This window comes from Vombatus ursinus, unplaced genomic scaffold, assembly GCF_900497805.2.
Source record: "Vombatus ursinus unplaced genomic scaffold, bare-nosed wombat genome assembly UNPS02014832.1, whole genome shotgun sequence".
NCBI lineage: Eukaryota > Metazoa > Chordata > Mammalia > Diprotodontia > Vombatidae > Vombatus > Vombatus ursinus.
The window spans coordinates 36,848,813-36,876,061 of record NW_020954610.1 but is presented as its reverse complement, the minus strand read 5'-3'; the positions used below and the strand labels follow the sequence as shown (position 1 = coordinate 36,876,061).

The 27,249-nt window shown below is 39.4% G+C and overlaps 1 protein-coding gene across 4 annotated transcripts in view; it reads right to left on the bottom strand.

Annotated features, from left to right (window-relative positions):
• CEMIP2 (cell migration inducing hyaluronidase 2) overlaps positions 1-22,222 on the bottom strand; it is a 97,552-nt gene extending 75,330 nt beyond the window's left edge. Inside the window, exons 1-3 of one of the 4 annotated variants that reach the window (XM_027839539.1) lie at positions 22,117-22,218; positions 15,925-15,988; positions 1,548-1,890 (exon numbers count right to left, since the gene is read on the bottom strand). In XM_027839539.1, the coding sequence (XP_027695340.1) occupies positions 1,548-1,878 (331 nt within the window). In that variant the 5' untranslated portion in view covers positions 1,879-1,890; positions 15,925-15,988; positions 22,117-22,218. Of the gene's footprint in view, positions 1-1,547; positions 1,891-15,924; positions 15,989-20,614; positions 20,834-22,116 lie in introns of those variants that run through there. The other 3 variants (XM_027839540.1, XM_027839537.1, XM_027839541.1) reach the window with 3 other exon arrangements.
• Between the last annotated feature and the right edge of the window lie 5,027 nt (positions 22,223-27,249).

The window sequence follows — 27,249 nt, the reverse complement described above, 5'->3', positions numbered from 1 at the left end:
TTTTTATTGACTTTGGCAAGATGGTGAAAAGGGGGACGAGGGAGAATGTGCTAAGAAGCTCACCATTTTAAAAACCATCTACAGACATTAACTCAAATGTGGATACTCATTATGAGATTTTCACCCAACCAATGAAGAGTTGCTACACTAGAGAAACTAAATTGTGTCCATATTCATCTTCTTACTATTAATGAAAGGAGAAAACAAAGAAGTTGAACTCAAATGGCATACTGGTTCTCACAAGTTCTTCTCAAAAAAGAAAATAAAGGAATTGGCATAGCTGGTTTTACTGTGTGTCGAAAGGCAACAAGAAAACATTTCATGGGATACTTGGTCACCTTTTCTCGTAGTGATTTCCAGAGGAAAGAACAAACTCTAATATTTGTTGCAGAGGGTGAAAGAGAGACATTTTCTGAACTCAAGATCCTCCAAACAAGTTAACATCTACCTTGATACTCAACAACTTCAATGTTACCATGGGTATGGAGAAAGATAACCAAAAAAATAAAATTTTACTGGAAAATAATGCTCACAATTAATAAACAAAAGACATGCCAAATTTCTAGATTACTAAGAAGCCACATTCCTATGTGTAATGAATACTTTTCTCAAAAAAAAAATAGTTAGAAAGCATTGGATGTCATGTATCAAACATCACTCCCCCAAAAAATAAAATTGGCTCTATATTTACCAGCTAGGAAAAACCTACTTAACAATACAGTAGTCATTACAGAATCACCTGGGTATGTGTAGTCTAGTTATATTGTGCAAAGGTCATATTCAACCTCACAACAGAAGAAAGATAAAGATGAGAAGGTAAAGCTGTCCGCAATTACAACAGCTCCAATCTAAATTACTTAAATAAGCTATTATCTTTGAAAAATAGGAAACAGATAAAAGTAAAGACATTGATTCAGATTACCACCGTGTCTTAGAGAAGCTTAACCAATATAATACAGTTTCCATATCAAGAAGTTGAAAGAACCTAGAAACTGTCTCAGCTGAGATGCAATCTGCTCTATCAGCCATAGCAGCCAAGCACAACACTGGTTTGGAATATAAGCGCATCTAGCTAACATTACAGAGGAAGAGGATGGGAAACTATGAGTAATATCACCTCACAGACCAGTGAAAAGCAGAAGACACAGCAAACCTGCAGAAAGCTTGGCATGATACTAAACCATATCACTCTAAAAAGCACTTACAGATGAAGCTGACAGGGCAACAAATAGACATAAAATAGAACAGATTTTCAATAATTTTTATTTCAGTCTACGTGGAAATGGTATTTTTGGATAAAGTTTGAGGAAAAGATAGACCTGGCCCAAGCAACTATTAAATAAGAAACCAAGGATGAAGCCAGCTTTTCCTCTATAATTCATGTATCCAACTAAATCTAATTGAATCAGCAATCAAAAAGACTGCAAGCAATACATACCATCATCTTTCTTTTTATCATGATTTTTTCCTCCCACTTACATGCACAGAGAAAGAAAGAGAGAGAGGGAGAGAGAGAGAAAGAAAATTAGAGAAAATGAGAATCTTACCATCTGGAGCATATTTTGAGGATATTCCTAAAATGACTGCAAGTGCAACAAAAAATGTAAAGCTGGAAACAGCAAAACAAATGAATGTATTTTTGTGCCTCTTCTGCTTTCGGTCTTCTCTCTGTGAGCGCTGCTCCTCAGCAGAGAATGCAAAGGTTGCCTGGGCTTCTTGTCTGACAGAGGTAAATTTGGCTGAAGCTTGGCTCTTTGGTGGGGGTGGTGGGCGCAATGGAACAACCCTTCCTGGAACATAACCTGAAGATCTATGGCTGTTCCCATTCTGAGGTTGTAGGAAAACAGGGGAGTTTCCCCTGGGATCAGTGGCATGCATGATACAATGTCACTGCAGAAGAAAAAAGAAAAATAAATTACAATTCAGCAAGTATTTGAAATCATTTACAGTATGAAAAAACAAAGCTTAGCTTAGATTACTGATATAAGACTGACTATATTTACTAGTAACTATAATACACTTTTAAAAATTTAAGGCTCATATGTCTCCGAATTTAAAAAACAAAATACTCAATAATATACTCATAAAAAGTCCCACAGTGAGGTAACCATGTAGCTGTATTCTTTGTTTCAGTATTTTTAAAAGTTAATAGTTCTGGCTAACTACAATTAAGTGTTTTTAAGGGTGTTATTGTCTCTCACTATTGTGAATCTTCCTTTACAGATGATATCTTCCACAATCTATTATAATTCCCCAAAGCTTAGATCATGGCATGAGGTAGGGGTGGGGGAAGGAGTATCAAAATATTATGACAGTAACTTAAACTAATTACAAATAAATTATCAAGAATGTAGTAAATGACTATGTCGAGGATATATTCATCTTCCCTTATTCTTCAGTACGAATGAACTCTACATTATTTGTTCCTCTATAATAGTTGAGATAAACAAAATAGTTCCTTTCCCTTCTTTTCCACTTTCAGTAAGTAGTTAAGAATATTTTAGGTGAAATTTTATTTTTAATGTATTAGCAACAAAAAAGAGTGAAATCTATCATATCCTTGTTACAGTGATTATTGATGAGATGATTATAGTGATTATAGATGAGATACCCTCAAGGCTTTAGCATAGGATTATTTGCAACTTGTTTATCTACTTCCTTGACTCTCTATTTCTCTCTTCTAAACCTCCAGGGCTGTGGCACAGCATGGGAGGCACCTGACTTCACCTCCTATCCTGACACCCAATCACTCTTCTCCATGACTGACTCCATAAACAATGAATGAGCTTTTGGTCCCAGGGCTCCTGTAACCAACTTGCTCTAAAGCAAACCAATTAAATAGGCTTAATAGAATCCCCAGGATTCAACCAATCTCATAACTAAAAAGTTATTGGATGGGAATGTAATTCCAGATTTGTTAATCTACCTGCTATGATATTCTGAGTCAGCACACTATCTCAAGAACACTTAGCTAATCACATATTTTAGGCTTCTAAACTGGAACATGAAATCTGACCAAAATTATTTAGATAATGGTAATCTTAATGGCAAGAGGAGAAGTTCTACAATTTAAGGTGTTTTTGCATACACAATTGCATATGCCAAGAAACAGAAGAATGAACAACATAATTCATTTGCCCTGTTGGAACAAACAAGAGATTAGAACAACAAAAGACCCTCTATGCTCCTCTACAAACAAAGGAAGGACAAACTAAAGATTCTTGAGTGCCAGGCCCATCAGGGTGGGACTGAAATAGTGACTGTAATCTTCTCTGAAAAGGAGTAGGGAACTTTTGTTTCGAAGGCCACAATAATCTAATACTTCATTATTTCAGGGTGAGAAAGGCTGTTATTACTGAACAGACTGGAGTACTCTTTGTTGGAGATAATATATGTCTCCAGATGTACAAACAATAAAGTAAAAGGCAGTGAAAGGAGAAATGGAGTCACCAAGCCACCGATGAATAAGTTTTGCCTTGCAACATCACCAAACAGCATCCTAATTGGAAAATTTCACTTGACAATTGTACCAACTAAAATATGCCTCTTTGTCTTTTCTGACACAACAGCATGTTGGTTCCTGCCCACAAGTCTTCTTCAACTCTTCCAAATGTTTTCCAAAAACTCCATCAATGCAGACCTAGACATGTGGCTGTATTCAAGAGCTTGAGATTTAAAACAATCAAACAGAGCTTGTTGTTGTTTTTAAGCCATTCCACAATGGAAAATGGTGTACAAAAGCATAATACGGTTTAAAAAAAAATCGGTATTCCTCCTAAATAACAAAGCCATCACTGAGACCACATCTTCCATATATTAAAATACCAATGACAGAAAAGGCATTATCAAACTTTTAAATAGATTTTTCTGAACCTACTAAGGCTTTAGATCTAAGATAATAAACCCCCTGGGTTGAGATCTAAGCCTAAATTTCCTGGAATGGAGACCTACTTGAAGTCAGTTACTGTATCTATTGACATTTAAATCTGCTAATTATCCTTCTAAATTCTATCTACTAGAATTGTGACATCTCATTCCTCAAATAAGCACTTAGAAATCAGAGAAACCTGGGAAGACCTACATGAGCTAATGAATCGTGAAATGAACAGAACCAGAACAATGTATAGGATGACTGAAATAATGTAAAGGAAAATAATTTAAGAAGACTACAGAAGAAGAACACAGGAACCAGTTGTGATTTTAGGAGGCTGATGAACTACACCTCTTGTTAGAAAGGTGACAGATTGGAGGTGTAGAATGAGATATACATTTTCAGACATAATGTGTTGATTTGTTTTGCTTGACTCTAAGGAGTCATAAAGATTCTAAAAATTAAAGAAAAAAATCAATAAAACACGAAAGGGTAGTTAGTTAGGTGGTGCCGTGGACAGAATGCCAGGCCTGGAGTCAGGAAGATTCATCTTCCTGGGTTCAAATCGGGCTTCAGTCATTTACTAGCTGTGTGACCCTGGGCAAGTCACTTAACCCTGTTGGCCTCAGTTTCCTCATCTGTAAAATGAGCTGAAGAAGGAAATGGCAAACCACTCCAGTATTTTTGCCAAGAAAACCTCAAATGGGGTGACGAAGAGTGCAGCAGGACTGAAAAGACTTGAATATTACAAACACTGAGAAATAAAGAGAACAAAAAGATCAAAGGGAGACACAAATAAAAGATCAATTGTGTTAGCACCTTGTTAATTTAATACGTACTCTTAAATAAAACCAAACAACTGAAAGTAACAGAAGGCCATGGGCTGATTTACAAAGCTTTTTTTGTTTTTTTCTCCTTTGCATATTGCAGTGCTTGTTGAGGATAATTAAGTCATAACAGGGATAGGGACAGAGACTGTACCTATGATTTCACTGCAGAGAGAATGCAAGCTGAGGAAACTCCCTTTTACCAATGCAGGTCTATACTTTTTCTGCAGCTTGTAGGTTTAGACTGTGGTCAGTCCTTAAGCACTTCAAGGTTAATTGACAGGTAGGATTTGAAACTAGGTCTTCTTAGTTCCCGGGCCAGTTCTGTATCCAGTACACCATGCAGCCTAAGTCCATCATAAGAAATTTCTTAAAAAAGACTTATAAGTACTTAGTGTGTTTATTATGTTATATAAATATTATGTCACATTCCCTACCCACACCTCATTGGATAAACTCCCAGTTGCTCCTTATCACTTAACCTACAGGATTCAATATAAAATCCTCTATTTGGGATTCAAAGCCCTTTACTACCTGGCCCCTTCCTACACCTTTTCCATCTTCTTGTACCTTACTCTCCTCTCCATCCTACTCCTTTGCAGAGGAACTGAAAGTCTCACTGAATTACAAAGCATATAGGGGTATATTCTGAAATCCAGTAAGATTGGCCTCCTTGAAGTTCCTAACACAAGACACTCATCTCCAGACTCCAGTCATTTTCACTGGCTGTTCACCATGCCTGAAATACTCTCCCCCTCCTCCTCTCTGCCTCACAGCTTATTTATAGTCCCAACTAAAATCTCATCTTCTACAAGAAGCCTTTCCCAATCTTCCTTTAAAGCTAGTGCCTTCCCTCTCTTTATTATTCTCAATTTTTCCTGTCTATATCCTGTTTGCATATGGTTGTTTTTCATGTTGTCTCCCCATTAGACATATTCTTTTTTTCCCATTATTTATTTTATTCTGAACTTAAGAAATAAAACAAGCATTTCCATAACATAGTAGAATTTAAAAAAGATTGTACATGAAACTGCCAATCTATTATGTAAAACTTGCTATTTCCTTTTAAATATATAATAAAGTTATCTCATAATTTTCTTTTTTTCACCGTTGTCTTAGGAGTAAGAGGCAAAACAACACAAAACAACCTGATATTCAATCACTTTAAAAAAAAAAAAACAGGGTTAGTCCTAAGGCCATCATTCAGACCAATCTGCACATGTTAAATTATATCACCATAACGGTTAGAGTTAAGCTTAAAACTGATGACCTTGAGTAATACAAGATTTGAGCAATATAAAATTTCTGAATCATCATAAACAATCCACTTATGCACTCTGTATTTCACTAATGTAGGTAGGGAAAGCACATTCAAACATTTTAGAAAGCTTTTCAAACTTGATTGAAACAAAGAATTTTTCTAGCTAATTCTGCTAATTGGCTTTCCAAAATTCAACTGAAACACTCTACTCCCAAACAATTACAATAAATCAAGTTTTTGCTAAGAGGTCATCTGAAAACAACTTGAAATAAAGACCATGCCTACACATACATGGAAATCCTTGAATGACTGAAAAATATACACATTCTTCATGTGCATAGTCAGAGACCCAACCATTCTACCATATTTACTTTTAATATTGACTTTTCACCTTTTATTTCTTCTCAAAATATTTTAAACCAAATAAAATGTTTACTCCAATTACTTTCATATATATGAACTATACTCAAAACATTTATAAAAGAGCATATTCCAACATTACACTTACAAATAACTGCAGAGGGTCACTTAAATACCTTGTTTAAATAAGCTAAACTTAAAAAAAGTGGAAAAAATTTTCCCTTGAGCAAGCATTTTAACTAGAGTAAACATCATTCATAGTGACTGATCAGGTTTGCTCTGCTAGAGAATTCAGTTTGTGGTTAGGCTATAACAGAAGGTACTAAACAAATACAATTGGGAAATATATATACCTTCTAAATATTCAGTCCCACAAAAGAAGTCAATATATTCCAAAATTATAATGTTTACTTAACTCAAGCATTTTGAAAAATGCACATGGTTCTAAATTCAATGAACACATTACATCAGTGGCAAATCTGTGAAACCATTCTTTCATACACAAAGCTTATTTGGGCTACCTATTCAACTATGACCTGTTAAATAGTCTTCAGTGATATCAGCAAGATTTCTTTTTCCATTTTAAGCTTTCGGGTAAGTGGACTGCCAAACTTTTTTTTTTTCATTCTTATATGTTTTTCATTCATGTGATATAAAGGAAAACAAAGTCTTCTATGCTCCTGGTGACAACAGATTGCCCAATTCTGCCTTTTTGGGGGGATTTTTAAATGCACACATTAGCAGGGAACCTTAACCCTAAAGTCAAGATGTCTGACACAGTGAAAAGGTACAGAGCACTCTCATTCATAATGAAAGTGAAGACTGAAAAGAAAAAAAAAAGAGAACTGGACATTGTGGGTGGGGGGTGGGGTAGATAAAGGATGACAATGAGCAACATCGAAAACATCATTAAAGTCCATTTGAAGAAAATTTCAAGGCAGAAAAAACAAAACACACCCCCCCAAAAATAGAAAAATATAACAAAAGATGACCAAACTATACAAAGATTTTTTTTTAATCTAGAAAATTCACTGGGGTGAGGGAGTGTAGAATTCTACCTACCAGTCCTCCTCTCATCCTTTGTCCTTTTCAACCATTCCTCTCTTCTGTTTCCCTTTATTTCAATTGCCATCCCCTGGATTCCTTTTTTTCTCCTTTCCCCAGTTCTATTACATAGCTGCTCTACCTTCTTTTTTTTTTTCCTTTCCTCTGTCCCCGCCTCCATCCCAACTTCCCCCTATTCTTCCCCTCTGCTCCAACCCTCCATCAATCACTGGGTTAAGATGATACAAGAGACTCAGCCAATGGTGAATGATGGGTGTGCTGAAGCACACAAAGCCAGACTCTGGCATCTAATCAGCAGCGTGACTGGCCCCTCGAAGAAAGAACCTAAAAGGCGGGCATTCCACTGACTTGGAGAAGGCTATTTTAATTAAGGTCACAGCAAAGGGCAGAGCCAATGGGTTCAATGCCATTCTTTTCAGAATACAGAGGAAGATAGAGCTCTGTACTGGAAGAAGGAGCACTGAACTAGTTAGAGGCTAGACTCCCCCTACTTACAACTTGTATGACCTTAAGCAAGTCACTTAACTTCAGTATCCTCATTTTAAAATGAAGGGTTGACCTAGATGATTTTCTAGCTCTAATGCCCATGTATAATTTTAGCTCATCTATACTTTGCATTCAATTCAATTCAACAGTTAGTAAGGATGGCAAGTGACTCAGGGAGGTATATGAAGACAAAGAAAATGCAAAGTGTAGGTGACTAGCATAATGTTGTGTATAGAAGCAGGCACTTACATGAAGAATTTTTCAGTTGAACTGATATATTTTTAAATGACTCTGAAGATGTAAAGACAGATACAATAAAGTTGCTAGTAGATAGCAGGAAGGGAAAAGACAAAGCCAAAAATGAGATTAATAAACCTATATATTCAACAGTCAGATGCCAAGAAAGATTCAGGTCTATTTAGAATGTAGGATCTCAGATCTAGAAGGAAAAGGACATTGAAGAACATCTAGTCCAGTACCATTATTTTACAAATAAGAAAACTGAAGGCCAAAAAAAGTTAAACCAAAGATAACCTTGGATGAGATATACAATAGCCTGAGGCTAGATAAGTCTAACTTCATCAAAGACAGAGAACCCCAACATTCATTTCCAATGTAATTTAAGCACAAATTTGAGAACCTTCAGTCCATTTTCTGAAGGGGTCACCCATCCCACCAGAGATGTATAAGCTCAATAAAGGGATTGTTATCTTGTAGAGATCTCCATAGCTTTATATGAGGCACTCGGGAAATGAATGTCTCAAGATGTCAATGATGCCATTATCATCAACATCCAAGAGAAAGGCAAGGAAACCAAGTATAACAACTATACGCAATATTTCTCTACTATCTATCACAGGCAAGTTGACAAGTCCCTGTCCAACACTCTCCTAGCTGGAGTATTGAACAACATCACGAATTAGAAATTCTAAGAACTGAAATATGCCTTTAGATCTTAATGCAGTACTGTTGACATGACCTCCACTGCATAACAGATAAAAGAAAACTATCAATATTTCTTGTACTTTATATTCTTAGAGATCATTTGAAACCATTAGCAGAAATGGACCTTAGCTACTAATGATTCTAAGAAATTTACAAACTGAGGACACTTTAACTATGATATCTCTTATATCCAGTTCATTCTAATTTATCATTTGCTCATCACCAATACACTGAAACAGGGCTGGGCCATCCTGTTATAATTAGTTTTTTCTAAAAGCCATGTTTGAAAATGCAACAGAGAACCTAAAGGCTGATTTCCAAAAACATAATGAGAAATTCATCAGGTTGACAGCATCATCAAAAGATATGGAGACAATTAATCCTATTCAACAAACATTTATCCAGTGTCTACTTTGTACAAGGTGCTATGCTAGGTCCTAATGCTAAAAAGACAAAAAGCAAAGCCATCCCTGCTATCTAGAAACTTATATTTTATTGGACACAGTTATCCTAGGTACTGCTAACTACAGAGGTAAGTGAACAATTAGAGGGAAAAGGCAATAAGACAAGATCTTGTACTGTCTAGTTGATTTGGTAAAGCACTGAAGAGTCCTGTGGTCCCATATCAACCTGTTCCAGGGAAAGCCTATAGACAGATCGAATGGTAATTATGTATAATAGAAAGAGCCATCAAACTGGGAGTAAGGTGGCCTGACTTCTAGTCTCAATTATCTCCTGTATGCCTTAACTTACTCATTAGTAATATATTAGTAATTAGTAATATAAGAGTTTAGATGAGGAACTCCTTAATTTTTTGTGTCATGGCCCCTTTGGAAGTCTGCAGAAAAGCCTCAGAATAATGTTTTTAAATGCAAAAAAAAAAAACATCCTGTTACAAAACAAACCAATTTCTTTAAATGGAGTTATCAAACTATCGAAGGAAAAAATGTTCATGGACCCCACATTAAGAACCCATAGTATAGATGATCTTTAGAGATCTCTTCCAGTTTGATTCTTCTGTGATTTTTATTAGAAACACCAAACTAAATACTCACATTAAATTCTATCACTTCAGTTACATATTGGCAAAAAAAAAAAAAAATAATAATAATAATAATAATAATAAAAAACTGAATCAAGATGAGTGTGTCCTTTGTGGAAATTGGCAGACAGAACATAGGTACAGGACAGCATCAAGGTGAAGGCTAAAATAAAGATGCACAAAGCAGTGAAGCACACTCATGTCTCATAGGCCACAAGGCCTGATCTTACTGTTGACTTTCTCAAGAGTTAGACTTTTTGGCTGTCACATCACTCTGCTGACATTAGTTGTCATTCATCACCAGATAATAAAAGCCTATATCTCACTACAAACCTGTTCTCAGTGCTGCAAACATGCTTTGGAAACCCCAGTTCTGGCTATTTCAAAGATAATGTTCTTAAGTAGCTGACCACCAAAGGGCTGGTGTCAGTTGTGGAATCATTACTGGGGTCGTTTTTTTTAATGGACTCTATTTCTCAAGCAGTGCCATCCTTAACACAGCCATTTGTAATAAGAGCTTATTCTTACCAGAGGATGAAAATAAATGACTAATATTAGCAGTGTGGTGTGCTGACCAAAAAAGCTAATGCAATCTGAACTGTATCTAGAAGCATAATTTCCAAGAATAGAGAAGTGATGGTCCCACCACACTCTGCCCTCATCAGACCTCATATGGAGAACTATGTTCAGTTCTTAGTACCACAATTTAAGGACACTGATAAGCTGGAGTGTCCAGAAGTAGCAAGAAGGTAAAGAGCCTTGAGTCCATGTTGAAGGAATCAGCTGATGGACCAGTTAAAGACCAATTGAAGGCCAGTTGAAAGAATTGGTCATGTTTATCATGGACAACAGAAGACACAAGGGGGCATATTAGCTGTCTTCAAGTATTTGATATGCTATGATTTGGAGAAGGACCTAAATTCATCTTGTCTGGCTCCAGAGGACAGAACCAAGAGCAAAGTATGAAAGTTGCCAAGAACTCAATTTAGCCTTGATTTCAGGAAAATTTTCCTAACAAATTAGAAGTATCCAAAAGTTGAATGGACTTGCAACAAGAGGTTATGTCTTCTTCCTGAGAGGTCTTCAACTGGGTGGCTACTTGTCAGGTACATTTTAGTGGGGTATCCTTCATTTATAGGTCACACTGGGTGACTACTGAGGTGACTGCCTTCTGATTCTTAAGTTCTGTGATTCAATGCTCATACAAAGAGAACACAAAAATTTTTAAACGCTAAAACTTTACTATCCAAAAAACATCTCTAGTAGACTTTTCTACTTACCAACATGATTTTGACTGTTTCTTGGATCTATTTGCATTAAAATATTGCAGAAAAATATATTTTCTACTTAAGTATCTGTTGTCTCCTATGCTAAAATTCTTCTCTGGTTCCTCGTTGTGACCCTAGGGTCTCAAAGACAATGCCAGCTGAGCATAACCTCTGGTTGATATTACCAAGAAGAAAGAAGTCCAGATTCAGAAGGAGTATCATACAAGCACCAAGCTCAAAGATTCTCATCACCAAAAAAGCTTGTTGATGAGGTGGTGAATTTTTTTGTCCACAGTGTGCCCTGGAGCCAAACCATCTTGATAGATGACAAAGTAAATAGGAACTTATCTAAACCGCTATATCCATCCAGCCCCAGATCAGACCATAATCCATATGCCATCAATCATCTACTTCGGCCATCTTTCCTTTTGATCAGACAGAGGACACCTATACCACCTCTCTCCCCTTGGTTTTTCTGCCTCCTACTCTAGTCACAGTAATTCAATCAATATTACCATCACTTCTGGAAAAGGCATGTCAACAGACTGTCCAACTTGCAATCCCTGTAACTCTCTAGACCAAAATTCCCTTCTCTGGCCAACACTCCAACTGTATATATCACCTCTCCCAAATAGACTATAAATTTTTTAAGAGTAAGAGACTATCTGACATCTACATTTGTATCTTCAGTGCTTAGCACAGTGCTCAGCTCATTTTTGTTCAGTCGTTTTCCAGTGTCCAACTCTTCATGACCCCTTTGGAATTTTCTTGGCAAAGATACTAGAGCTGTTTGCCATTTTCTTCTCCATTCCATTTAACAGATGACAAAACTGAGACAAAAAGAGTTAACCCTTGCCCAGGGTCACAGAGTAGTATTTGAAGACACATTTGAACTCAGGGAGATGAGTCTTCCTGACTATCCACAGCATCACTTAGCTGTCCTTACCAAACACATATTAAGAGCTCAATAAATTGTTTTTAAAATTTATTCATAGCAATAATGTATTGGTGGAAGCATTAATCACATTGTTGAAATTTTTCAAAAGACATCTTTTGAAGTATATGTTGTTTATAACAAATGTAAGCGGAGCACAGCTGTTTTTTATATTTGATCACTTATTTGTGTCAGAAATTCTTAACAAAGAAGTCAGTCTACAGGACTGAATGCTCATTATGTTGTGGGGGGGTGGATAAGAAAGGGAGGGGGCTACAAGTAGATGACATGGTCCACCCTACCAAGACATAAAGATGCTTACAGTAAGCTCAAATGCAACTGAATTTGGAGAGGCAGCAGGTGCCCCAAACACATAACTAAGTTGCTGACAAAAGCCAAGCACTTTTAAGAAATGTTTAAAAACTCCTACTTATACGTATTGATTAGAAGGCCCATGTCTCCTACAAGCTTAAATCTGTAACAAACAAAGTTTGCAAAATGAAAAGTGAGCTTGCTTTAGAGCAATAAGCAAGCATTCTAAGTCAATTCAAGTTATAATAGTCTGTAATGACTGCTAGAAATCACCTGTTGGGAAGGCACATTTTACTTTTTATAAGTTGAAAATTACTTCTTCCTTTTTAAAGAAAAACAGTCATAAATTAGAGTCATACATTCAGAGATACAGTTACATGACTTGGTTTATTGCTTTTTTGGTGTATGTGGTGGAAGGAAAAATGCAGAGTGGGGTGGGGATGGGCGAGAGGAAGGCAGGTACCTCCCAGGATTGATTAACTGTTACAGCCTAAATCCAACTGAAAAGAATATTTGTTAAAATGGAAATAAGTGATTAATAGACTCCTCTTCCTGAATTCAAATCTGGCTTCAAACATTTACTACCTGAGTGACCGTGGACAAGTCACTTACCCACATTTGTCTTATTTGATCATCTGTAAAATCAACTGGAGAAGGAAATGGCAAACCACTCCAGTATCTTTGCCAAAAAAGCCCAAATGGGGTCATGAGGTGAGACACAAAACAACAACAACAAGTTTTTGATACCAAGTTAATCCAGAGTCTTGGAACCACATACCAGGGTGAGTTAGAAATATATACTGCATAATACACTCGTCAATTACCTGCTAGATATTTCACACTGAAAGTCCCATCTCAAACTCATCATGTCCAAAACATAACATTATATTTCACTGCAAACCCAATCTTCATCTAAACTTCCACATTCAAGGGCACCACCACTCTTCTAGTCATCTATGTTCACACCTCAAAATTTTGAGGTGTCATTCTTGTCTCCTCACTCTCCTTCATTCCACAGTCAATCAGTTGCCAAATCTTGTCAATTCTGCCTTCTACATCTCTCACTTCTGCCTTCTTTTCCCACTTCACTCAGAGATTTCTCTCAGCCAAACGAATTTAGTCTCTGTGTTCCAATTTTACCACACTATACCACTAAGAAAATGCTATATGACAGGCAGTATGGCATAGATACAGAGCTAATCTTGGAATTAAAAAGACTTGGGTTCAAATCCTGCCTTTCACACATACTGCCTCTGTGACCCTAAGCAATTCAAATTTGCAAGGCCATGGGCAACTCTCTAAGAATATACGATGCAGAAAAGATGGTGCCAACCTACATTGGTTGAAGGAATTTCCTTATTGGGAGTTCTCTATATTAAACAAATCACAGATAAAGTAAAAAAAAAAATGTGGATTATAAATCAAGTCTATATACAAAGACAAAAGGAATAAGAATACTGAATAATTAAATGTTTACTAAGCAGAAAAAGGACACACTACATTATTTTTCCTGTGAAATAGAAAATGTATAACTGAAAGGTCTTTCAGAATTTTTTATCAATTTGTTTCATATTTAAAATTAAATACATAAAATTTTGATACTGTGCTAGCTCATTTCCTAATTTTTTCCTTTATCCTGTCATGCAACTATATCACATAGCGTGGCTATCTCATACACGCTGCCATTCCATTCAACCCAGCCCCACATTCCCTCCAATCTTTATAGCCTCTACCCATCATTTTCATTGGGCTCTTTGTAATCTTTATTCCACTGTTAAACTTCACTTTATCCTCAATCTCTCCTTGTCATATGTTTTCCACCTCAGACCATCAAGTGAAACCTGACTTTTCTCTAAGGATTCCACATCTCTAATAGCTCTCTCTAATATCACCTACATCTTTCTCACTTCATCCTGGTGTACTCATTCCTCACTACCACTTCCAGAGCCTTGTTCTTCAAATACTGTTCTATAACCTCTCCTTTGAAGTACATGCCATCTGATTATAAACAATGATATCCTTACCCTCATCTCTGTCATCTATGACTTCTAGAAACCCTCACACTTTTCTCCAACTTTATGGCATCTAGATCACAGTCTTCCCCTTGACCCCTTTCTCAGCCATCATTACTAAAGGTTTCAATATCCATTGATGACACCTCTAAAACCATGATTTCTTTGGCTCAACTCCCAAGATCTTCAATACAATTGTACTACTTCAATTACTGTCCAGCGTAGTCACACTTTAGACCAGATCAGCATTCAAAAGTATTTCACTTTCAAAATTCCAGTGTTCTAATCATGATCTTTCCATCTGTTCTAATCCCTTAATTTTCCTACAATTCATAGGTTCATAGATTTAGATCTAGAAGGGCTCTCGAGTCCATTACCATCATGTTAAAAAATGAGGAAATCGAGACATAGGTTAAGTGATTTATCAAGGGTTACACAGCTAGTAAGTAACAGAGGCATATTTTAAACTCAGGTTTTTCTGACCCCAAATCCAGTATTTTATCCATTATATCTAAACCTAGCTGTCTCTTCACCTTAAAGTAGCCTTATTCAACTAAACTAAAGTCTACTATAGTCAAAGGTGGGCAGCTAGGTGGCACAGTACATAGAGTGCCAGGCCTAGAGTCAGAAAGACCTGAGTTCAAATCCAGCCTCAAATACTAGCTGTGCAACCCTGGACAAGTCACAACGCTGTTTGCTTCAGTTTACTCATCTATAAAATGAGCTGGAGGAGGAGATGGTAAACTACTCCAATATCTTTGCCAAGAAAATTCCAGATGGGGTCATGAAGAGTCAGATCTGACTGAAATGACTGAACAACAACATGTTAAAAATCCCTATTCTACCAATCTATTAACCATGATCTGATTTTAAAATACTTTGAGTATTATACAAATATAAGTTATCATTATTGTTATACTTGTTACCCCTGATTCTTTTGACCTTTCATCATTCTCATCCTGCTAACCCTCATCTTAGTGTAACTCTTATTATCTACTTAATATACTGCTCTTTGATGTAGCTATGTGGCACAGTGGATAGAGCACTGGGCCTGGAGTCAAGATGACCTGAGTTCCTATCTGGGGGAAATAATAGCAGGGTTGATACGAGGATCAAATGATTTTTGTAAAGTACTTATATGTAACACCAGAGGTAAAGGCCTTGCCTTGACCATGGTAGGAGAAGGATTTCCTGTCACTGGGGCATGAATATCAGATCCTCTGCCTTTGCTCTCTTCAGTGTGAATAGGAAATAACCAGCTTAAGAAGAAAAGGTCCCTATCACTGTTAGACAGTCAGCTCTTACTCTCTTTGGTGAAAATAGGAGGTAACCAGAAGAGCTGTTGACCTTGCCCTATCCTTGAAGGTGTGGCTGCCAAGAGTCCTGTTCCTAGTTCTGGTAAGCAACATGACTTAAAATACTAGTGGTCCAGACTCAGCTTTATACTCTTTATATAGTTGGGTTAGATTCTGATAAGAAGGGACAACTCCAACTCCAAGAGTCATTTCGAGAAGCATTATTAGTAATGGGTTAACACTTACCACTACCAGAGGTCAGTGGTGGGTGAAAGAAGGGTCCAGAGGCCAGCAGCACAAGTAGCAAAACCTATAGGAAGGAATAGGATAAAAAGAGGGAAATAATATTGGGGGGAGTGGGGAAGGGAGAGTCCCACTTGGGGCGTTAAGTAATACCTATAGGATGAAAGAGCTGGTTTCTGGCCATCAGCTGAGAATGGGAGACAACCATGCAGTCCAGGGACTGGCAGTGATTTCTCCACTGACTGAGATTTCAGTGGAGCATTGAATGGAGCTAGGTGATAGTAGTGCTTATATCTAGATGGAGAATAGGTAAATGACTGCCCAATGTTCTAATAACCCTGGACCACCTTGACAGTGATGGTCTTATACAAAGAAGCAGATTAAGAAATGGTCATTTAGCATGATACACAGTCAGGGAAGGCCAGGTCATATGGATTCAGCAAGCCAGCTAGCCACAGCAAGTCACACAGAAAACAAGCAGAAGTCAAAATTAGAGATGGGTTCTATGTTACAAAATGGAGTCTAAGAAACATCACAGGCTCACAACATTCACTACAACTTAACTGACGATCTGGAACACAGCAGACACTAAATGTTTGTTTCCCCTCCAGCTTTTTCTAGGAGTTTGACTGTGAAAGGGAGAGATATAGGACAATAGCTTGAGGTGATGGTAGTGAATTTTGTTTTGCCTTCTTTTGTTTTAAGGATTGGAGAGATCTGGGAGATTTCTAGGGAGAAGGAATTAACCAAAGGCTGGGGAAAAATTTGAGGTTAAAGGGAGGGTGGATAATTGTGGGATCATTCTGTTCTGCCATGCATTAACAAGCAGGATCAAAGGTATCAACATACACTTTCAGTAGCTCTCCACTGCCAATGGAATAGAAGAGAAACTCCTGATCCTAAGATCCAAGCCCTCTTCTTGCTTAAACATGTACTGTTCCATCACTTATTCTATAATCCAACAAAATTGGACTAGTCTCCATTTCCTATTCTCATGTTGCCTTCTCATCCTCCTGCCTTTGTTGTCCTTATCCACAGGCCTAGAATGAGCTCCATTCTAACCCCCATCTCTACTCTTTTAAGTCCCTCCCTCAAAACGAGAGGGCTTGGACAATATGTTTTTTGAGGTTCTTTCCACCTAGTTGCAGTGGATAAAGCACCAGGCCTGGAAATCAGGAAGACCTGAGTTCAAATCCAGCCTTAGATGCTTATTAGCTGTGTGACCCAAGAGAAGTCACTTAACCTCTCAGCCACATGTTCCTCATCTATGAAAATGAGAATAACAATAGCATCTACCTATCAGGGTTGTTGTGAGGATCAAACAAGATAATCATTGTAAAGTACTTGGCACATTGTCTGGTTCATAGTAAGAGCTATATAAATGTTAGCCATCATCATCATCATCTATGATCCTTCAAGGTCCAACTCCAGCACCACTTTCTTCTTCCACACTAGCCATCTTCCTCATCCTCCTCCCACCAGAAGTTGGACTTCGACAACTTTGATATGGATATTATCAGGACCCATGGTCCTGATTGGTGAATCTTTGTTTTTTCTTGCCTGGAACCCAAGTCACCATATAATTCCCAGCAATTTCCAAAGCAGTGTTTACTCCCCCACCCTTTGTCCAGATCTATGTGCTGTCTTACCTGATTAGAATGTGAACTCCTTGAGAGCAGATACTGTCTTATTTGATTGTATTTGTATGCCCAATGCTCAGCATGGTACCTGATGTAAGTACTCAATAAATGATTTTTCATTCATTTATTATATTCTTTCCTGACTCTTACTCTGAAAAATGATCTCTCTTCAAATTTCTCAAACTACTTTGTATCTTCCCTTTGAACTTAATACACTCTCCTTTGTGTCTTCTCTACCCTCAACCCACCCCCAATAAGTTGATTGAAAGTAGTCCCTTTCATATCTATCTTTGTATGCACAGAACCTAGCACAGTGCCTTCCTTGCATAACAATCAGAGGACAATTATTCATTAAGCACCTACAATGTGCCAAGGGCTATATTAGGTATTGAAGATACAAAAATAAAAGTGAAAACAGGCCCAAGGAGATTACCATCTAGCCAAAAGTCCAAGAGAGACAACTCATACATATATTTGTTTTTAAACTGGACCTATGATTTCCACTTAACCACTCATGCTCCCAGGCCAACTCATATAATAGCTGGCATTTATATAGTGTTTTAAGGTTTACAAAACACTTTTACAGGTGTAATATAATTTAATCCTCATGACAAGCCATTACCTCCATTTTACAGATGAGGGAACCAAGGTTGAGGGTGGGTAAGTGCTCAGGGTTACTTAGCTAAGTGTCCAAGGCAGATTTCGAACTCAGGTTTTCCTGACTCCAAGTCTAGAACTCTATCCAATGCCATCTAGCTGTCATATATAGTATATACAAAATAGATATTCTGTGGGTGCTGCTAGGTAGCACGGTAGATAGAGTGCCAGGTCTGGAGTCAGGAGGTAATTGTTCAGTCATGTTGGCTCCTGAGATCCCATTTGGAATTTTCTTGGCTAAGATATTGGAATAATTTGCCATTTCCTTCTCCAGCTCCATTTTTTACAGATGAGGAAACCAAGGCAAATAAATAGGATCAAGTAGCTTGACCAGAGTCACACAGACAGTAATTGTCTGAGGCCACATTTGAACTCATGAGTCTTCCTAACTCCAGGTCTGGCACTCTATCTACTGCAACACCTAGCTGCCTGGAGTCAAAAGAACCCTAGTTTAAATCCAAACTCAGACATTTACTAGCTGTGTGACCCTGGGCAAATCATTTCACCTTATTTATTTTCCTCAGTTTCCTCAACTGTACAAAATGAGCTGGAGAAGGAAATGGCAAACCACTCCAGCATCTTTGCCAAGAAAACCCCAAATTGAGTCCCGAAGAGTCAGACTCAACAAAAACAACAACAAAACAAAATAGATACAAAATAATTCTGAAGGGAAGGCACAGACATACAGAAAATCTTCATGTAGAAAAGCTGGAACTTGAGCTGAGCATTGAAAGAAAGTAAGGATTTTGAGAGATAGGAGTTCAGAAGGGAGGATGTTCCAGGTGTAGGGGAAACTGTCAATGCAAAGACACTAAAGAGGTAGGTGATGGAGTACCATGCATGAGGAATAGCATTAAGTGGACCACTCTATGTATCAGAGTGTGCAGATGAATAAGGAGCAATTAGAATGTATGGTAGACACCTGATAACTGTTTCTTTATTGAATTCATAGAATTCTTGAAAATAGCAACTTATTCTAAGTAGAAGTTAATGAAAGGACACAAATTCCACTCTGTGCTATTAAAGAATCACAAGAATAATATTAAAATACATGATTGAGTTTAAGGTTCTACATGTTCAATATGAAGTTTCTTATTGCTGTAAATTCAGCTGTATCAGAGCTCAGGTCAAAATGCCCTCAACTTATACTTTCTCTCAATCTCAACTACTCCCTTTGAAGTGCACAATCTATAATGAAAGTGCATCTTAGATACCGGTATTATACACACTTGTGCTTTCACTTTCTAGTTAAACTAAGAACGTGAATCTCAGAAGGTTAGGACCTCAAGTCTAGAAGTAATCAAGAAACAGACTGGTTTTAATCCACTAGTGTTATAGCAGAACAAACTAAAGGAACTTGGAGTTAGCCTCTTAGTTCTGGCCTTGCCACTAGGCTTGACCTTGAAGAGTCAAGGAATTTCTCTTTCACCTTATACATGAGGAAACTAAGAAACAGAGTTGTACACACTCATCTCTACGGGTTCTTCAATGTATGAAGTCCTATGATCTGTGCTATTTAACTCAAAGCACATTACGAAATGAAGCCTCCCAGCCCACTGTAGTCCTGAGAGCAGCCCCCTTTCAGTACTGAATGCACAGTAAAGCAAAGACTCTGACTTTAAAAATCAGGTAAAAGTAAAGCACAGCTACAGTTTTGGTCCTGATCCTTTCAACCTTCCAACTCCAACGAGGGAAAGCTAAGTCCGGTAGGAAAGTCCATAATATATGAGGTTGGAATGTTCAGTTCTTGAGAATCTTCCAGATTTTAGATCCATTCTATTGAAAACCTTCCTCGCTACAAACAAAACAAAAATACCTCCATCGGATTAGCGACAGGACAGAGCCATTAAACACACGCGCGCGCGCGCGCGCGCACACACACACGTACACGCAATGCATTCCAACAATCTTTCCCTGAAGCCGGCTTCCTGTGGGGTTTATTTCCACACACACACACACACACACACACACACACACACACACACACCCCTACACACACACACACACACACACACACACACACACCCCTAGAGTTTAAGAGTGTTCACATGACACTGTTTCCTCCCCAGAAAACTAGATGAAAACTATGATCAAGACGAGGGTTCCCAACCACCCTCTCTCAGGGAGTGGATTCGCTTCAAAGGGAGTTCAATCATTCCGGTTCCCGGAGGGAAGGCATCCAGGGAAGGGAGGCGGACCCGGCCAAGAAAGGGCTGGGAGGGGGAGGGTTATTCATTCACCCGGAATCCTCAACGTGCTCCCTCGCTAGACTCAGCCCAGCAGGCTGCGGTTGGCCGGTGGTGAACCGGCCGAACTCGCCCCCGACTCTGTCTACACAATGAACCCCGGAGGGGTAAGGCACCCACAGAAAGGGGACAGAGCCCACAGCTACTTACCTTCCTCTCCGCAGTTTGGAGGCAGGCAATTCGGGTATCTAAACGGCGGCAGTCCAGACAAACTGGGTTGTCGCACTCCCGCCCCCGGCCCCGGTTCTGCTTTCCATGGCAATGGAAACCCGTTGAGCCCCGGCTGCTGGGGGGCTGCTGCGGCTGCTGCTTTTACGCAGCTGGCGGCAGCAGCGGCAGCCTTTGCCCGGTGGGTGAAATACTTTCCTCCAGAGAGCGACGCGCCGCTTCCTCCGTCCTCCTCCAGCCCGGAGCCTCAGGGTGGGGGCGGAGGGAAGGGAAGAGGGGGGGGCGGGGGAGAGAGCCAGCAGTGCCCGCCGCTCTTTATCCCGTGGCTACAGCTCTGCTCCTTTCTCCCCTCCTTCCCCTTCTACGGAAGAAGAGGAGAAGTGGTGCCGACGGGCAGTGCGGCCCGGAGCGCCCTCGGGGAAAGGACAAAGGCTCGGCGGCAGCCGCAGCCACCGGCTGGCCAGCGCCCAGGTGCGGAGCTCGGAGCTCTAGGGCTTCGGCCGCCGAGGGCACTGCTGCTCTCTTCCACCGCAGCCAGCCTCCGTCTGCCTGCAGGGCGCCATGGCCCGGGCAGCGCTGGGCCGGGCCGGGAATCGCGGGTGGGGGCGGGAGAGAGGCAGGCAGGGAAGGGGAGAAGGAGGCGCTTGCAGACCGAAGGGGCGGTGGCAGCTCCGGGCTCCACCCGCCGGGTCGCGGCGCGAGCTAGGTGAGCGCCCAGCGCCGCTCACTGCTCCCAGCTAGGAACAGCTTCGCTCGGCAGACGAAGCCCTGGGGCCCCGCCTAAGCCCAGAACTGCCCTGGGGGAAAGGAGGCACCGCTTCCAATTCTCGCTGGGGAACTCGCTCTCCTTCCCCAACACCCTCACACTGGGTGTAGAAGGAATTGCGGTGGCTCTCCTTGACAGCCGTAGCGTGTCCTCCCCTTTTATGGAATCTCAGTGTTGGAAGGGATCAAAGAGCCTCAACCTGGATTTGGACTAAAAGCCCTGCTACAACACCCCAACCAAGGGTCGTTTAGCTTTTGCAGAGAGAGAAAACCCATCAGCTCCAGAAGCAGCGCGATTCCACTTTCTACGAAGCCCTCTGCTCAAAAGTGTTTCATCCATACATACCAAGCCTAAAAATACTTCTGTAACCTTCAGCCATCGATCCTGCATCTGCCCCCCTGGGGCCAAGCAGAACAACCTAGGCCTCCTCAAATATTTGCGAAGAGTTAGCATCCATCCTAAGGCTTCAGCTCATAGATTTAATGCTGTCGAAATCACTACTCAAACCCTGCTGGTTTTACAGATGGGGAAACTGAAAACGAAAGAGGGAAAGTTACTTGCCCAAGGTCGCACAAGTAATAAGAAGCAGAACTGGGGTTTGAACTCAGGTCCAGCTACTCCAAATATAGTGCTCCTTTTTCCCACCCCTATCAGAAGGATATCTGATTCAACTTGGCTGGTTGGCCAAGACCCAACCCCACTTTGCGACCACCCCCACCTTGCGTGCCGCTAGCTTCTCGGGGCTCCCAAACGTCCCTCGAGGCTTAGCTGTGGTTTTCCCACAGTCCCAGGAGCTTGATGCTGCTGCAGCTGTTGGACTATGCCACTCCCATTCCCGAGGTTAATATTTGTAGCGCCTCCCATGCCCCCTGCCCTCACAACTGAGGGGCTGGCATCCAAGCCCCACCCCGACGCACCTAAGCTCTCCACTCCCACTCTTCAAACAATGTGCTTCTCAGCCAGTCCCAGACAGAAGAGCCCCGGCCCCACCTGATTCCTGATTTATTTTTATTTCCTCTTCCCAAGCGGCCCTTTGAATCCTCATACTGGAACTGCTATGTCACAAGTCCACAAGCTTTGTTCTCTACCCCCATTGGGCTAGTAGCTGCAGCCAAGCACCGGCCTCCCTCTTCCTCTGTTCAGTACTGAATTGGATGTCATCCCATTAAGGACATTAGTTCATTTAACACTGTATATAAAATTTTTAAAGTCTAGTCGTGTAACCATGGTATTTACACAGACATACACACCCAGAAAGAAATCCCCTTGTGTAAGATATTGTTCAAGAAGTAGCTGACACTAGGGAAATGAGCTTCTATAATGTATGGGTTAACTAAATAATAAAGAATTCCCCCCTCAAAAGGACCAGTGGTCACGAAGGACCTGTGTTTGATTCATTTCCCCACTGCATCTCAGGAAGGTCCCAAGAAGAGCAAGCATCAATAAAAAGTGGGGGGGGGAGGGTGACGATGAAAAATCGAAGAAGGCTATTGCAGTAGTGCAGGCATGCATTGCTTAGGGTCAGTCTGTCCTATTTGGGATTATAAAACCACTGCAATCACTGTATGTCTTGTATGGTACCTAGCAAAATATAAAGTTTAATTCCATGTCTTCATGATATTTTCATGTAAATTTGATTTTTATAAATGCCTCATTTCCATTATTTATGTATTCTCCAATATTTTAAAGTAGAATTAATTCATACAAAGTATAAAGCCAAGTTTGAGAATTAAGGTATGTTTTCTGTGTTTCATGTATTATTTGAAAAGGGGAAAAGAGCAAATTTGGAGAGGAGTGACATCTCAAGAGAGAAGGCCTATGAAACTGGAGGAGGCCTACCAAAATGATGCATCATAGACTTTCTTTGTGCCACGCTACTAAAGTAGGATTAGAAACATTTCATCTTTATTTTTATCAGAGTGCTGGCCTGGCATAGGTAAATTGTGCCACTGATCAAAAGGGCAGTTTATCTGTTGATGTCTTTCTTCTGATCCATATACTACTTTATCTTCCTTCAGGTAACCTGTGACCAAGGACATTTTTCTTGGTGGGCATCTGGGTTGGCATTTCATTGCAGGTCTCAAGGACTGAATGATTTTGACCTGAGGGAAGAAGATTGCCCTAGATGTGTAGGTGTTGGGATAGACATGAGTTTGTTATGCCTGAATACACGTAAATTGGGATCTTAAAACTACACTAAGACTTTTTGGATTTCTCTAGCTACATGCATATACACATGTGTTTGTACATATGTATATGTACATATATGTGATGTGTATACGTGTGTGTTTCTTTCACCATTGTATCTCTGGAATGATTTCTTTTTCATACATATTTCTATTTGTGGTGTGTTCAGTCTCCCAAATTCTATTCTCTTTATTGCTTCTCAACCCTTAGCAGTACCTAAAACATTGATCCATTATACAATAACTTTAGCAGTTTGTCTTTAAATTCTATTCTTCTGTTCACACTTGTTGAATGCAATCTATAGATTATCTTCAAGGGGTTGAATTTTTTCCTGCTTTCCCTAGGAAGTTGTTGATGTGCTAGGTTTTGTCTTCAAAGTAGTTAAAAGCCACAAAATAAATTTACTTCAGTCTACTGGATGCAATAAAAAAGAAAAAATGATAGTTCTTCTAGCTACTGTTCTACACTTCTATGTCACCATCATTTGTCATGGGATCACTCAATTTTTCTTTTGATGGTCACTGGATTTTTTTCTTGGTCACTGGATTCTTTGTTTTAAAGAAACACTGTGTTCCCTTTCTTTAATCTGCCATATATAAATGTTTATGTTGCTGGGCTTCATAAGTAGCAAGGCCTATGTATTATGAAAGCTAACCCCACATGGCATGAGGAAGTCTCAAGGCAAAACAGATAAATCTAGCCTCTTCTCTGCTGCCTCCCCTTCTCCAAGGGAGACTTTAATTCCTTCCAGGAGGGGAAGTAAGAAGTTGGGGCTGGAGGCCTCTCTGCTGTCCTCAGAGAAATGGGTTGCTGGGCTAGAATTACATATGCTCCCTTAAATAGTCAAGAGGATGGAATTTTCAGATTCAAGCTGATTTCTGATCACAGTTCAGTATGGGAGAAAGCAGGATTTATATCCAAGGCTTGACTCCCTTTCCTACCAAGTACTAACTTAGCCAAGAAACCCATTTATCCAAGTTGGTAGCAAAAACAAAATTTAAAGGAAGTATACATGTGAGAATACATATCAGACAACACAAAATGAAGACACTCTCCCACCTGAATGTTGGTAACACAGCTCAACCAAGAGAGAGAGGGAGTCCTAGGTCTCACCCAAGAGGAAAATCCCTGACGTTTCTAGTGTAGCAAGCTGGGGATATGATAGAAACTGCCCACTCTCTTACATCTTCCCAGTCTTTTCCTTCAGCAAACTAAAGTGGAGTTGGCTTCCCTCACCTTCCCTCTTGAAGCTGGAAGTCAGAAGAAAGCAAAGTCACTGCAGAGTTCAAAGAAACTCCAAGTGTGAAGAATACTAAAGAAGATAGAGCTCTCTCAACAGCTCCAGCCCACCTCTCACACAGGACAGGGCATTCATCTCCACAAATGAAGAGAGAGTCTCATACCATTGGGCTTTGGTACTGGGCATACATTTATAACCTGGTTCTAGTCTATTTTTCCAGATCTGTTATGTAAGGTGTTCTAAAAATCTTAGTGTGATTTTAAAATTTAGTAGCTAACTATGGGCAGCTAGGCTGTACAATGGATAGAGTGCCAGATAGAATGCCAGTCAGGAAGACTCATCTTCATTAGTTCAAATCTGACCTCAGACACTAACTCTGTTTGACCCTGGGCAAATCACTTAACCTCATTTGCCTCAGTTTCCTTGTCTATAAAATGAGCTGGCAAAGGAAATAGCAAACCACTCCAATATCTTTTCAAAGAAAACCCCAAGTGGGGTCATGAAGAGTTGGACACAACTTAAACAAATGAGTAACAGCTTAAAACTACACTGAGACTTTTGGGATAACTTACTCATTATTTCCCCTTGAAGTACTCTTTAGTTCAGCCAAACTGGCCTTCTCACCTATCATTCCTTACACCCAATAGTCTATCTCCTGTCCTTTGCAGGGGCTATCTATACCCCATGACTGATTTGCACTCCCTCCTCACTTCTGACTCATAGAATCCCTAGTTTCTTTTAAATCTCAACTTATTCACCACATTAAGTTGTCATGATTTCCCTTCACTACTATTTCCTTCTCCTCTATTTATTTTGTATATATTTATTTTCTATGTACTCACACACATACCACATGAACTCCCCCTATAGAATGAAAATTCTTTGAGGGCTAAGACTGTTACACTTTTGTTTTTTTGTCCTCAGCACCTAGAATAGTAACTAGAAAATAGGTGGGGTTTTTTTAATTATTGTTGATTGATTATATTAATAAATGCTTTGGAGACTGAATCGAATCTAACATCTTCTTAGAGCAAGAAGAGTGAAAAAATGAATATGGTTATTTATATTAGGTTATGTAGAAACCATATCTTCCCCTCTTCATAGAAAAAGCAACTTTTCACAGTGAACTGAAAAAGTGATGGTGGTCTTTCCCCTTGGCTCCCAACAGCAACTCTGACAAATGACGCAAACCCCGTTAATGTTCTTTCCAGCACATCCTGTTAAAAGTGCTCATTTATTTTACTGTTGTCTGCATCCTCATGTGGATTTGTCTGCCTTATTCTTTTCATAAAATCATAGGCTCTAGATCTGAAAGAGAAATTGTGAATAATCTAGTCTAATCTCCTCACCTCCTGCTGCCCTCTCATAGAAACACAAAGAGAAATGTGCAGAGTTATCCTCTATCAAGAACTAAATTCTTCATCTATCAAGGCTGGCTCTTTTCTCTGTGGCCAGGAGTTACACTCCATAACTGTCTCCTGGTTCAACTGTGTCTTCCAAGAGAATATATACCTTACTTTTTAAAGGCCACAAAAAGCATGACATATCTTCAAAATGTCAATGGCATGCAACTCTTTTGATCAAGAACTTCATACTTTTAAAAAGTGGTAACAAAGTAAGAACTCTGCTTTTCACTTAATATCTTGTCCTTGTTACCTGCCCTCTTTGTATTTATGTCAACTGAGTTTGGGATACCCTGTATAAATAGAAAGAAGTTGAAGGTTGCATGACGTGAAAAACAAAGTCCTAAAGAAGAAATAACAAAGTATATCTCCTCCCTCATAGAAGGGAATGGGGGACAACTAAGGCAGAATATTGTACATATTGTCAAAGTTTCTGTATCGATATGTTTTCGTCATTTTTCTTTGTCACAAGGGAGAGTTTTACCTGGAGGGGTGACTAAGGATTGTGATGAAAAGACAAAAAGTCATCAACAAGATTTTTTTAAAAAAATAAACAAAAAGGGACAGCTAGGTGGTGCAATGGATAGAGAACCGGCCCTGGAGTCATGAGGACCTGAGTTCAAATTTGGCCTCAGACACATAATATTCACTAGCTGTGTGACTCTGGGCAAATCACTTAACCCCAATTGCCTCACAAATAAATAAATGAATGAATGAATGAATGAATGAATGAATGAATGAATAAAAGATGGATGTTTTAAACTCAATATGAACCAGGGTATTGAAATTATACATTATCCTAAGGGTTTTGTGTCATACCTCTCCTGAGAAGGGGGAGGGGAATCATAAACTCATTTCATACCAAAAGATTAAAAATCCAGTGTAGTATTCAAAAGGATAACTTTATTAAGAAAGAAAGAAAGAAAGAAAGAAAGAAAGAAAAAGAAGGAAAACAGAAGGAAAGGAAGAAAGGTAGAAAGAAAGAAAGAAAGAAAGAAAGAAAGAAAGAAAGAAAGAAAGA